General features: G+C 41.8%; 1 protein-coding gene across 4 annotated transcripts; it reads right to left on the bottom strand.

The window, feature by feature from the left end:
- Nucleotides 1–9,156: 9,156 nt before the first annotated feature.
- nek3 (NIMA related kinase 3) lies at nucleotides 9,157–14,581 on the bottom strand. Of its 4 annotated transcripts, none has more exons than XM_075472856.1 (14): nucleotides 14,516–14,581; nucleotides 14,240–14,360; nucleotides 13,827–13,920; nucleotides 13,621–13,718; nucleotides 13,444–13,527; nucleotides 12,976–13,043; nucleotides 12,808–12,894; nucleotides 12,061–12,115; nucleotides 11,649–11,849; nucleotides 11,312–11,426; nucleotides 11,051–11,200; nucleotides 10,820–10,951; nucleotides 10,572–10,689; nucleotides 9,157–9,421 (listed from the first exon to the last, which is right to left on the bottom strand). In XM_075472856.1, exons 2-14 carry the CDS (start codon nucleotides 14,354–14,356, stop codon nucleotides 9,355–9,357), a joined length of 1,386 nt encoding a protein of 461 aa, XP_075328971.1. In that variant the 5' UTR covers nucleotides 14,357–14,360; nucleotides 14,516–14,581; the 3' UTR covers nucleotides 9,157–9,354. The 4 variants fall into 4 exon arrangements, with proteins under 4 accessions (XP_075328971.1, XP_075328973.1, XP_075328972.1 ...); XM_075472858.1 differs by having other exon boundaries at nucleotides 11,051–11,182; XM_075472857.1 differs by lacking the exon at nucleotides 14,516–14,581 and having other exon boundaries at nucleotides 14,240–14,499.
- Between the last annotated feature and the right edge of the window lie 42 nt (nucleotides 14,582–14,623).

Raw genomic sequence — 14,623 nt, 5'->3', positions numbered from 1 at the left:
TATGTTTGAAATACTAAATCCACTGTTAGGTCTCGCAATAAGCTGATAATGAGCATAATATTTACTAAACAGAGATGTGATCCTGGTTTCTGTGGATATTAATTGCTGTACACGCTTGTTTTAGAGATGATTTCAGGCTTGAACTTGTACAGACAGATTTGAAAGGTAATTTGTAATCAAGAATAGGATAGTTTGTTAAAAGGTCCGGAGCTGAAATAAATGGCTTAAAAATAGGACTTTCTTTGATCTGGGAGTCACGAAAGCAACGGGAGTTTCAGATTAGAAATGTAGACCTGGAAATGTACCTTACAGTTTCCCTTCATTAAGTAAAATAGGTTCGGTGTCACACTGGAAAACTTTACAAGCGATGAGAGAGGAATCAACACAGCATCAACACACACGGTGCCTTAACTTTTAAGACATGACTTGAAAGTCAGCCAGTTGCACTTTATTCATGCTACCAGTAGAAGTCTGGCTGGAAGGATGTGGGAGTGATTCAATTGGCAAGTTTAAAGGCTGAGGCTGTTATGAAAACAAACAGGTACCCACACGAAAGGTGACATGACCAAATGCTCACCGAGCATCGTAGACATGGGGAAGGGCCACGAGGATAAGTGACTCATTTGTATACAACTTACAGATGAGCTGAGATATGTATTCAGTGCATGGAATCGAACCATGAGGTCTTAATGGCTGTTGACATCACTGTCAAAGATGAGGGCATTCGTTTAAATGCACTTAAGATAACCACACTCATGTTTTAAGCCTGTCCACCACTTTTACACCTCGAGCAAAGAAAAAAAGAATGTCCGTTCAGCTTTTTCTGAGGGTTTTTCTATTATCAACTGTGATATGTCTCTAATGTAAACTCTAAAAGCATGTGAAGAGTTCCCATTTATTGATTTGAATATACTAAAGTAAGTATTAATTCACTGTATAAGGAATTGGGGCCCCGCATAATAGCCCAGCAGGCTTCTCTGCATTCACAACCGTTATCTAATCAGCTTGACCTTTCCTTCCCAGCAGGCTGCAGGATGAGAAAACACAGACGCGGCACTTCTTGTCATCACATACATTCTGTTCTTTCTATTGCCCTGGCAATTTCAGATGGGAGCATGCATCCGAGTCCTCGTCTGATCCGAGACGGAAAGAGAAAATATGATTTATTTTGCGTGTGTCCGCGTTTCAAAGGAAAACTAAAACTCTCATATTAAGCATTGCAGTAGAATACGATATTCAAAGAAGGTTTGACATCATATATTTAGTTTTCCAATAGATAAGCCTACAAGGTCACACAAAACAATAATAATGTTTGGTCTGAGAAGCTATCGTCAGGGTCATCACTGTAAGTCTCATCCTGCAAGTCTTAGTCAAGACAAAAACAAGTCTGCATGAAGACCTCCAGCTTGGGGGTTAACATCACTCTGATAAATGCAGCATGTTTTCTCCACTGAACCACTTGATGGCCTCTTTGAAGTGCTGTCACTCTGTGTCAGGAGTGATTTCTGCTACAACATTGACAGACACCTCAGAGTGTGTGTGTGTGTGTGTGTGTGTGTGTGTGTGTGTGTGTGTGTGTTTGCGCTCTCAGGAGAATGGAGTTTGGGTGGGGTCATGCACAGTGTTGGGGTGAGGTCTTCATTCTCAGATTCACTCCACAGCTCCGGATCACATAATGAGGGCAGCGCCTATCCTGCCAAATGGATCTGGGGGAAGGGGGGTCTCTGCAGAGGATAATCAGCCATTTTCCCTGCTTGCAGGCTAAATTAAGGAGGAAATGGCTGTTATTATCCTGATATGGAAAGTGCCCATTTAGATATCTGCTCTATTTTCTCACAGTTACCAGTAAAATCTCTGATAATTCCATTCCTGTGGTTTTGTAGAAAATAGGTAGTTTTATAGAAAATCTCTTGGGTGATTAGGGTAGAGAAGGTGGAAGCAGACCACTTAATTCAAGACAACTTTCCTGGCTCGGTAAAGCTTATAAAAATATATTAGATTACCTCAAATAATCAGTTGTTAGAATGTCTGACAAAAAGGAAATGTATAACAACCTGATTCATTCTAAAACCAGAGGCAGCACCAAACTAATAACGAGCTGTGGAATCGACTGCAAGGAGATGGTTAGACCAAATAAAGGGCCAATGGTCACGTGTAATCCTCCTTAACTCTCTGTCGCCTCGGACCATAAACATTTCTTATCAATTCCCGGAGGAGTTTATATGACCAGATGAGGTTGCACAACATCTTAGGAATGAAACAAAGAGCATAAGCAGTATGTTGAAAGAATACTCCCCGCATCAGGGTAGCATGGTGTTTATGGAAATGAGAGTTCAGCTTGTTAAGAAGGGTACAAAAACAGTTTGCACAATGCCTGACTTGTTTTTTGGTTAATTGACCAGTCAAGTCTTTACCTGTAGGCAGAATTTGAGCTTGTTATGTCCCACTTCTGTGGTATTAGTATACAGGCCAGGACTTACATGCATAAATCTTGCAGATAGATGATGAATAATAGAGAAAGACTGCTCTGTTGCTGAGTCACGCCAGGAAAGTTTTGATTTATTTGGAAACCAAAAAAAACAATGCTGTGGGTACCTCTTGTCACTTTGCGTGTGTTTGAATACAGAGAGGCGTGAGGGAGTTTTGTAGAGACATATTATCGATGCCACAACACTTTCGTTTTTGACATGGAAGCCACAAGTTTTAAAGTGAAAAGGGAACAAGACTGACTCATTCTTCCCTGAAAAAACAGCTGGGACTTCCTTCTCTGGCATACTTGTTATTCATGGTTGGACATGGGTGGACAACTGCTTAAGGGTGGCTTTACATACATGCAGTACTGTACATGCACGTGAGATAACAGTAACATCAGTCTGCTGCCTTTGTTACCATCTGGTTCAGCCTGACTGAGCTTGGTGTTACAGTCTGTTGGAGAGTGGAGGAAAAAAATAAATTGGGTGTGTTCTGCTTGATGAGACAAGTTAAGGTTTCCTTTGTGGGAAGTCCTTCCTTTAAAGACTCCTCAGACAATGGCTGAGCAGCTAATGTGAAGACATTAATCCTCTCCTGTAGCTACAGCTTCTAATCAGCCTATTGATGCAACTGACATAACAACAGAGAAAGGAAGGCTGACGGGTTCAAACCTGGAAAGAGCCACATGTCCCACCACTTACTCATGTGGCAAATGATAATATATAAATCCCTAATTTTTTTCATTACTGCTGTAAAATGCTGAGAATACTGTAATATTGCAACGTCACATTTGAAACAATTTGCTATGTTGCTTATTAGGTGTACTTCAGTGTACTTTTAGTGTTTATCAAGTGTACTTAATCATAGGCCAGTTGAAATGGGCACATTTTCATGTTTTAAATAGTACATTGCTATGTTTGCTTGGTTTGTGAACCCTGACAAATCCTTATTAACCTCTTTACTGAACATACCCGTGAATAAGTTAAGAAATACATCAAAAATCGTTCTGAACTGTTTGGTAACTATAGGATTTAAGCTTCTTACCAAGTTTTACAGCAGTTCCATCAAGTACATGGCAGGATAAGTGATAATACTGCAGCACACACTCATAAACAAATGCCCATAACACACACCGACGCTCTCAGGTTGCCCTTGAGGTCAGCATGTTCCCCATAAGGAATTTCCACTGAGCCTACACAATGCTCTCCCTCTCTTCCTCAGCAGAATTCAGGCTCTTGGTGCCACAGAAAAGAGCTATTTAATTCCATCATCTGCTCAGCCCCCATTTGCCTGAGAGCCAGTGTTCTTAGTGAGATTTAATTATTTGTATTGTTTACTCTATAAGTTCCTGTTTTTCAAAAGAAATGCATTTCCATCCAAATGCCTTGTAAAACATAAAAAATTTAGCATTCAGCCCCCACATCCTGTTCAACCAGGACCCCGGAGAGACAATTTATTGACACTCTGGCCTCGTGGTGGGAAGGACACGGCTTATCAATAGCCCTGAGGTTGTCTGCATCGCTCTGAAATAAACCACACTATTAGCTCCACGTAACAGACAGATGAAGCCAACATAGTGCCAGCGGGTGTAGAGGTGGCGTCGACAGAACGATAATCCAACAGTGGTGTCCTGTAAGGAGTTTTAGTTATTTTTCATGATTCCCTCAGTAAAGGGAATGTAGTGGCCATTTGTCCATAAAAAAAAAATTAAACTTAAACCAAACAAAATCAAAAGGCCACTGATGCACCATGGGGGATGTAGTTTAACACAGGCAAAAGAAGATAAATGTCCAAAATGAATTCTTGCGTTTTCTGATGATTTATTTTCAAACAATAAAACAAACAAAATAACAAAGAAAAGAACCATTGGCCCACCCAGGTGCATGCTGGTACTCCAGGTGCCCAGTGTGACCCAATTACCAAAAATATTCTAAACAAATAACTAACAAGGAATATTAGCAAAAAATCTAATCTAAATAAAGCACTGAAATTAATCAAATAAAGTTACTCATAATTAGCAAATTAAATTTACAGCTAGAACCAAACAACAAAAACTAACTCTACAAATAGCTCCTACAGGGAACAATCTCATCTAAACTTCTGAACAAGAAATTTTCCAATCAAGCTTCACTTTGTGGAGACTGGAGCATCCATATTTTTTACAACTTGAGCCACACGCACCCCCATTAAAGAAAACGCCTTCTTTAAATTATGACAGAGTTTAATCAAATTAAAAGTGATGTTACTGAACGCTGTCTGCATTAAACACATTTTAAAGGTGAGCCTGCAGCTACTATGTCAGTAAAATGTTATGAACACTGCATCCTTTAGTTTTCTCCATGGGAATCATCTCCACGGGGGCAAACATTGCTCATGTTAAGTGAGTTAGGAAGTGGCTGGCCTGATAAAAGCATTAACCATTGACCAGATATTGATCATGCTTTGAACTTGTGTTGGGGTCTGCCTGCTTCAGCACCGTTTGTGCTGACACTCAGACTCACAAGACTGACTGATTTAATTCATGCTAGTGCATGGACTGTAGTTTCTTTGTCATGCTTAAATGAATTTGTGTCGTACTTGTTTTGTGACTTAATTGGAGGCTGAGGAAATTGGCAAACCAGCATCGGCAGCCATCACATGTGTCTTCTTCTGTCATTGGAGTGTATGGCAGCCCCTATAGGATTGGTCAAATAGTTCCGTCTGGTAGAAAGTTTGAAACATTTGGCACACAGGTTGGGGACAGCTGTTCATTTCTATTCATTTTCAAGTCTCGTGTCAGCAACTCGAGCATCCTAACACTTGCAGAGACAGCTACAGCAGATAAGAGAACCACCCTCCCAGCAAATCAGTGGCAAAACAACATAACAGGAAATGAAACTATATCTCATCAGTACAACCATGTTGTGCATATCAAGTTGCCTGCTTACCAGCTTGGCTCCAACATTGCTCCCTGCAAGTTTATTGTTTAGTTATATTCCTCCCAAAAAATTACGTTTTTCAAATGAAACAAACCAGAAACCATAAATAAAACCATGATTATTTGAAGGCAGATGAGAAATTAAGCCTCAAGCCTAATTACACTATCATTTAAAGGACACAGTCCAGTTGAATCTATGAAAGGGTACGCTCCTTCTATAGAAGAAAAATATAGAAGTCTTTAAAAAATAGTTATAGTTAATAGTTACTGTGGTGCTCATTTCAGTAATCCTGCTGTACCATACTGTGAAATGTGCATAGAGCCAGTGCAACATATCAGACTCATTAGCATATATTAGAATATGAGCAGTGAGAAGATGACGAGAAATTTCACCTAAGTGGAGCCACAGCTGAAGTTTAAGATGGTGAGTACAGATTGAGCCATCCTGTTGCTGCATCTTTGAAGGCGTGGCCACGAAGGAGCCATCCTGTTGCTACACCATTGAAGGCGTGGCCATAAAGGTGCCGTCCCGTTGCTGCACCTTTGAAGGCGTGGCCATAAAGGTGCCGTCCTGTTGCTGCACCTTTGAAGGCGTGGCCATAAAGGTGCCGTCCTGTTGCTGCACCTTTGAAGGCGTGGCTATAAAGCTTGCATGGTGAGGCTCACAATAGATCACCACTCTTGCTTCAGCACTTCTGCTTGTCTGCTCTTGCTTTCAATAGATAACAATTTAATTTGATGTTAGCAAACCAATAAGGAAAGATGTGATGAGCAATAAGATATGACCACATTTCACAAACACATATTTGGTTACAACTTTATTCATTCATTCAAAAAAACGATAAAGCAGTAGATTTCAGTAGCCTACATTCAAGCTCCGAGAGGAAGCCTCTCTGTCGCCTGCAGTTGATCTATTATTGGCTAAAAGGAAGGATGGCAAAGAGACAGGCGAGCAGGGACTGTGACCCTAACCAAAGGTGGGGGGCCTCCTGTTTGCTACAAACAATAGTGGCATTCAAATCAGCAAAAGGTCGTACAACCTGCACACAGCCAAAAGTGTCCCAGTTCACATTTTCCTAATGTAACTGTTCTTGATCTTTTTACTTTGAGCTGCTGATAAATTGTTCCACAACAAAGCCCTGCTTGGCCACGCCAGTCTCTATTGTGTGAATCAGAGCAACAAAACACTGGCAGCAGACAATAGAGGGTCACGGCAGAGCGCTAGAAATAATCATAACAATGACAGCCTTCATATTTATAGTTGCGAAGAGACTCCCAACTGCAGCGTTTAAGTGCTTTGCTATTAACAGGAAGCTCTGCTCCCCATGAAGAACAAACAACTTCTCTTTATTGGTTGACACGTGGTGGTGGTTTTCACCCCCCACTTTGTACTTCTGAGGCTATATATAATACAGAAAGTAATGTAGCTGGACATCAAACCACAAACAAACCAAACTACCAACCAAAAAGTTGCAGAGGAGACAGGGGATTTCGATAGAAAATGGCTTTCTGAGCATCGGTAGCCAGACAGAGATCACTGGGTCATCTCGCATCTGCGGTGCTTTTCCTGAGTGAAACTGAGGACACGCAAAAAACAGGCCCAAAACAGAGAGGCAGGGACACATAAGAGGAGGAATAGAAAGTGTCGTAGATAGCCGGTGTCATTATTTCGTCAAAGGTGATGACAGCAGCTGAGGGTCGAGGTGTGTGCACAAGCTCCCAGATGGACTAAATGAAAGGTCTTTTGTGCATCATTTGATAATAGGGGATGTTATGTGATTGTTTGCTATCAGGTCACCAGGATGAACAGGAAGAGAATTAATGAATCACTTTAGATTAGACCCCCAAGCAGTAAAATGAAGCTGACTGACTCAGAGCACATGCTGAAATACAGGATGTAGCCTGTTTTAAGGCGAGTGCCAAAGAAGAGAAGGAAGCGCTGCATCACATCGTGTGCTTCATTTCCACTGATTTCTCTTGCATCAGGAGCTCAGCAGGCAGGCTCAGAGCAACACCTCGGTATTGTGGTTTTCTCGCATTTGTCAACAAACATAGAGCTCTGCGGTAACCGGGGTAACATTAGCTCGTTGCACATTTCATTTCTCAGTTTCTTTTGTGGGCACAGGATTTTGAGTCGGATCACAAAACATGGTTTTACAGAAAGTTGCATTTCCCCTTTGACCTTCTAAACTCAGTTGTAAGTGTAGACGTGTTGCACAAATGCAGCTCATTTCTTTTTTTGCCTCCTTTTGAGGTACAACAGATAGCTTCACATCCTTCCTGCAAGAGGAAGCCTGTATTCATCTGCTTGTTTGGCTCTGTGTTTTATGAAAAGCAACTTCGTGACCTTTTTATCTGGATTTATTTTCAAGCCAGGTCTTCAACTTTTGTCTTTACGATCAAAGGAGGTGGATGCTTTCAACTAATAGTGTTATTGCAGACCTGCACAAACAACAGTAAGTCTCAATATCATTATTAATATGATGCCAAGTGACAAAGCAAAAGCTAGTTTTATAACTTAATAAATAATAACAAAAACACACAGTGTCTCACTTAACCTACTCATAAAGTTGTGTTACTACTGTCCATCACTGTTAAATAAAGACTTTTGATTTAAGAAATAGAATCTGAAATTTGAAAAGGGTCCCAATTCAGAGCGCATGTGATGGAGAGAATTATTCAACTCCAAACAGTTGTAAGGACGCACCATGACCACTGATGGGAGACCCTCCTATCTGCAGGACACAGAACACGATGACGCTGTAACTCAGCTACGCTGCACCAATTTATCTGTATCTTCACTGAACATGAACATCTTAGGGGGGCACAAGGGGAAACAAAATATAATTTTAAAAAAAAGCAGAGGGGGCTGAACAGTGAGCCCTGGATGGGGATTCATTGTGACTCCGAGATAAGAGCCGAGCTGCAGCCCTGAGCTTCCTCAATAAAACACATCCAGGGCAGATACCCAGTCTCAGGGTGTGGAGCTCTCCTGTCAGCCACTGGGAGGTTCCAGTCACTTCAGGAACTTTGGCTCTCGGATAATCCATCCCTGGTGTGACCGTTGGTGAGTCAGCACCATTCCGGTTTTGTTGACTCAAGGGTCTGTAATATCTATATGCTGTTGAGCCCAAAATGTGATGGGCGAGGCTTGGGTTGAGCTATTGTTTGCTTTTACTCCGTACTTTCAAGCGTTTATTTTGGCAAAGCGCAGACAGTAACAGGTTCTTCTTGTACACGAGAACGCAGTTAAGTGCACATATAAGCAAGATGAGCACTGATATCTGTGAACAGCTCATCTTTATTACCAGAGGGATAATCATAGCTATTCCCACTCCGCTTTAGGCAGTTGTGTCGATGCCACCTAGTGGCATTTAATCTGCATCTTATGTGGGAGGAACGGCACTAAAATCTTTGACATCTGTGCACGTTCTGCATCAGTGTCACAACGAATGAAAAAGAAAACAGCCAAAGGGGCCAGATGTATGCTTTGCTAGTCTCTCATCAAGAGAATAACAACTGAAAATGTTTAGTCTACTTTTGATATCGTCGAGGAAACGGACTTCAGAAAGCGCAGGCCGGCTCAAAATGACATGACCTTGTGGAGACCCTGCTTCTTTGAGGCTAATATTTCCTGCTTCCCCTAAGAGCTGAACAGCAGCCTCCAGACGGCCTTCGGTCTACTGGGAATGTTATCACCGCTGACCCGAACAGCACACAGCAGATGCTTCAATCGAACCAGAATTAGCACACACATTCACCTCAAACATCTTTATAGAAACACATATTTAATGATAACAAGTTCAAGAACATTCATGTTGAATCTTTAGTGTCTCTTTGCAGCAATCAACAGTCGGTAGTTTTATCAAATGGTCTTTAAATCATCTTGTTACATCAGGTTGGCACATCAAGTGTAAACATTAATCCAAACTGAGTGACTGAGTTCAGTCAGAAGAAATGAAGCTTTAGTGTTCCAAGAGCATTTTCTCAACTTCCTCTATCCAGTCACATGGAGATTCTTCCTCAAAGTCCCTGTGAGGAAAAGACACACAATTCAATGCATTTTAATCGTGTTTTCATATTTGAGATCAATGATAGAAATAATACAAAGCTAGCACATTCCATACATTCAGCAGTGGAGACTCCATGTACACATTAATATTCAATGTGAAGAATGTTTATTTTCCCAGGTGCTGACATACAGTCAGGCTCAGAACTATTTGGACAGTGACACAGCTTTTATTATTGCAGCTATATGCAAAAACAGATTCATGTTACGGCTGCGTAAGGAATATCCTGATTCTCAGCTTTAATTTAAGGGTGTTCACACCCACAGGAAAGAGCAGTCCCGGCCGGGACGGCATTCTTTGGACAGAGCTGTGATCAAGCTAAACCGGAGCGCTGAGAATAAAAACAGAATGGAGAAGGTTCAGATCTGATCGGGATCACAGCATTGAGCTGGTGTTCTATGAGAAGTTCACAGAACAGAGAAACTGACTCGTACTGAAATCTATTAGAATAAACCATCTACTAAGAATGAGCAAAATCCAGCAAAGCTGATGAATCCAGGCATTTCAATCACCAGATCTTAAAAGTGAGAGTCTGCTCATTCATTATGCAACTGTTACATGTTTGTAAACAGCTGAAAGCCTTTCTTAATTTATATCTTTATTCAACCCGTAAGGGGAAGTTTTAAAAGGTAACAGCAGCAGAAAAATAAAAAAAAAGCTAAATATATAAATAGAAATGGAATGTAACACGTTATTTACAGCTGCTGCAATCATCCAGGTGGGGGGTGTTATTATACTGTACATACTGATACAAATATATAATTATATACCTATAAACATGTGGAAGTGTGCAATAAAATTGGAAATGTTGTAGTTTTATGTAGCCTGCCACTGGGGCCTCACTGTCTACCAATTACTGGCCCGACTGTAGATATTTTGTCAGAAATCGCACGGTCCCTACCCCATGTGCACATTTTGTTCAACTTTAAAATGTTTTCCAGCATGTACATGGGAGCGGAACCACGCGGAAACACCACTGGGACTTTCTGAAGCTAAATAAAAACCACCAGCCAGCGGTTCTTTCTCTTTTTGTTCTGCCGATGCGCTCAGAGATGAGTCACACGATGCAAATCATTCGTCATATATCAACAAAATACAGCCACAAGTCTTACGTGTCCTCGTCATCAGAGCGTGACTGCAGTCTGTGCTCGTCTGTAAGCACTTCTGGCTCGGGACCGTCGGTGTCGTCACCCTGTGGTTGGGACAGGGGTCCGATCAGAGGGTTGTTATCTGAAGGTAGAAATCACACACAGCGCAGCCCCTTTTCACCATATATGACACTGAAGTGCCCCTATTAAGAATGCTTTGGAAACATACTCCACAGCTCTTATATTAGACGGCATGTCAAATATCAACAGACCTCCTCTGTTTATCAAAAAGGTGCTGAAGGCTTTGTTCAGCTGGGCCTTCTCCAGCATATCCAGAAGCCTCTCAGGAGGATCCCTCTCCCATCGTCTCCTCCGCTGGCCGTCCTCTGGCCCCTCTGACACACCTGGAAAAACAGGGGAAGAACATTCCGATAATGTGCTTCATTCTCCAAGTTTTTTGTTATGCATCTCAGGAAATGAAAATTCCACTGCTGTTGTATCACCATGGGTCGAACCGGCCGAGGCCATGCTGTCTGATGAGGCCAGGCTGGCACCGGCTAACACCTGCAGCAGAGTGTCTGGTGGCTCATTCGCCCACTGCCTTTGAGGGCGGGGCTCGGTGCTTTCACAGCCGCCTTTGGGTAACAACACATCTGGGGTAAACAGTCTGGGTCATTTGTCCTATTTTCTCACAAACCGCCACATTAAACTTTCTGCAAATAATCTTTTTATGGCCACACTTTTCAGTTTGATCCCGGCTCTACCTTCAAATGTTGATGTATTAATCAAACTCTTCTCTTCCAGAAGATTAGCCACTTTCTTCCCTTCTTCTCTGTTCCACCGACCTGTGCGCCTCCCCTCTTTCTCGTTGTCTGCGGCCTGTAAAAGACTCAAAGCAGTGCCGTAAATCAAACTCATAATAAAAGCTCGGATGCCATCTGAACTAACAGCAGCTTGTCAAAGGTCAGATTCCACATAGGCTTACCACAGCTGAAGAAGTTGTGTAACTTTGACTTGCATTCTGACGATAGAAGCTGTAAAAATCACCTCACGTTCAGCTGACTGAGCAGCCGTCACTGAACAAGAAGCTCCTGTTTTTACCTGCGACGGCACATGTGAGCGCAGGAGTCGGGAAACCCGGTGAGAGGTCAGGATCGTGTGCACGGACGGCCTGTCTTTTGGGTTCGTCTTAAACATCTGCTTGACCAAGTACTGCAGCTCATAGGGCAGGTGCCTGGGAAGAGGAGGGTATGCGCCCCGGCACACCTTCAGAATCAGGCTCTTCCAGCTCGGTGCCTGGAACTGGACACAGGAAAGAGGTGCGAGGCTCCCTGAGACAACAAACCACGCTGCAACATTCGATCACAAAAAAATACACAGCCCATAATCCAACTCAGCTGAAGCTACAGGCCTCATCGTTCTATAACAACGCTTTGTGCCGTGACAGGAGACGGATTTTACACAACGTTCAGTGACGATATTTAAAGAGAGGCCCCCAGTCGAGGGGTAGTACCGGGTGTCGCAGGGTGCAGAGTTCATAGAGGACACAGCCCAGCGACCACACATCACTGCAGAGCACACAGAGACACATGTGGTTATTCTTTCACCACAGGAAGTCATCATGAACCAACACAGCAGGGCATCAAGTCACAACTCAGAAAAAAACTCACATTTACTGACACGCAAACAGCAAAAACTGAATAGTTTGCCAGTGAAGAGGACATTTCTGTAGTTTACTGAATAAGAACGTGCGTCTGTTGTCCGAATGTCTGATGATGGTCGGGTCAAATAGAGAGGTGTGGTTCAAATAATACTTTAAAACACTAATGAGGGGAGATACACTTTAACACAACTCCATTCCCCAAAAACTGGCAATTTTATTATCATAATGGTGTGTAACAGATAATAATATAATAAATAATAACAGATATATTGATTTCTTGCACTGAGTTTGTCACTCCAAACATATAAAACTGCACATTTTGACTTGAGGCATCCACCATCTTTATGTACCATGGATATCATACAGCTTTTCATGATCATCCTATGTCCAACTTCTGTGTATCGTTTGTTAGTTTCTGGTGGGTGGACATTTTATTGATACCTTATAAATATTTGTAAATGAAATATTATTAGCGATAAAGGTATACAGCTTTAAAAATTTCCCCAAAACAAGCCTGGAATCTGTTTATTATTGGGCCTCCCGAGTATAGCTGAGAATTAGAGCAGTATGCATGTTCGCTGAGCTAACTAAACATACCTCTTATTGTTGTACGGCTTGTTGTCCCAGATTTCCGGTGCAACATAATATGGTGTGCCAACATATGCATGAGCATAAGCCTCGGAGCTGCAACAAATCAACAGTCAAGTTTAAAATACAGCAAAAGCAAATGGAGCACCGAGCATGGCATTTTTCCCCTTAAAGTACCTGTTCAGAATACATGCAGAGCCAAAGTCTCCGAGCTTGACTGAACCATCATTCGTCAGGAAAATGTTCTGGGTAAGGAAATGGGAAAGTTTTGCTGATTTAACACGGGGGGGATACATACAAACAGCAAGCTGTCCCAGCATCACCATATTATGGATAAGTTGGAGTGATCTTAACTCTATCAGCGACTCTTTTCTTTATGATCATTTCATTCCACAGTGCTCACACTGATGAGTTTCCATCAACCCTCAACCAATCAGGGAACCAAATTAATGACCACTGGTTTCAATTATTTTCTCCTAAGAGGAAAATCTGATCATCCACATCAGTTGTTGGTGACTGTTTTTCTTCATGGCTGAATAAATAAATAGTAATAAACAGATGAGACATGAATGAGAGCAGCCTATTTTACATGCAAAGAGAGACCTGTCAGTAATAAGGAACTACAATGCTTAGATGAGACTGTACCTTGGACTTCAGATCTCTGTGTAAAACCCTCTTATCGTGGATATGCTTTGCACCGGAACACATTTGAGCAAACCACTTTAAGATCTGCGGAAATAAAAACAAATTGTTCAAAATAAGAAACAAACTATAGACGTGTGATAAGTTAAAATAGCTGTAGGTATTTAAGACCTACTGTACATTTTCAACACAGAACTGCGTGTTTTTCTGTTGCTGAATCCTCTGGAGCAGATCTCCTCCACCACAGTACTCCATAGCTATGCAAAGGAGGTCGTCCACTGAACAGACACAATCACAGTTCCTTTTTTCTAACCCAAACAACTAAAGCTGCGTCTCCTGAAAACATCTTCCCATACTGTAGGTTTAAAAGGAGCGCCGAGCCGAACCTTCAAACGCCTCCCGGAAGGCCACAATATTAGGATGTTTCAATTTGGACAGCAGGATGGCTTCTTTCCTCGAATTCTCCAATTTGGATTGATTCTGTAAAAATGCAAACAGAGGCATTGATACATTACATTAAATGCAAAACAAATAGTCTCCAGGTATGAATGTGGGCAGCAATCTGGCAATTTATCAGCAGGGCACAGATAATATTTCCATATGCAACCTCTGGATACCAAACACAGTGATATGTTTGTTTGGATTACGGTTTTATTTGCATTATTATTGGTTTTCCTGAAATATATTCTGCACTGAGGAGATTTTCCTCAAATCGAATTCCACAACACAGGCGAGGACAAAAAAAACAACAAAAAAAACATAATACGTAGGTTAGATTATTATCATCGTTTGCACATACCTTCGGCAGCTGGATTTCCTTGATCACATATTTTTCCTGAGTGTTTTTACACTGGACTAACACAGCCCGGCCGAACGAGCCTTCTCCGATGACTCTCAGGTGTGAGTATTTCTCCATTGAGCTTCAACCAAAAACCACAGAAAAAGTGACCACGCAGGATAGAACCAACAAGCTGGACTCACTTTAAATTTTTACTGTCTTTTTAACCTTCAATATTCAACTTAACTCTGATATAATGCACAGATGATAAATGAATAAAGGATTATTATCATTAACCTGGACTCGTGCGTTTTGTTTGGCAGCTACTTCCTTATTGTGATGACGTAGAGCGAGACGCAGCTGTACTACGCAACATGGCCGCTAGATGGCAGCAGATCACAATAT

The sequence above is a fragment of the Odontesthes bonariensis genome, chromosome 9 (assembly GCF_027942865.1).
Source record: "Odontesthes bonariensis isolate fOdoBon6 chromosome 9, fOdoBon6.hap1, whole genome shotgun sequence".
NCBI classification, from domain to species: domain Eukaryota; kingdom Metazoa; phylum Chordata; class Actinopteri; order Atheriniformes; family Atherinopsidae; genus Odontesthes; species Odontesthes bonariensis.
The sequence above is the reverse complement of the archived record's forward strand: the minus strand, read 5'-3'. Positions and strand labels throughout refer to the sequence as shown.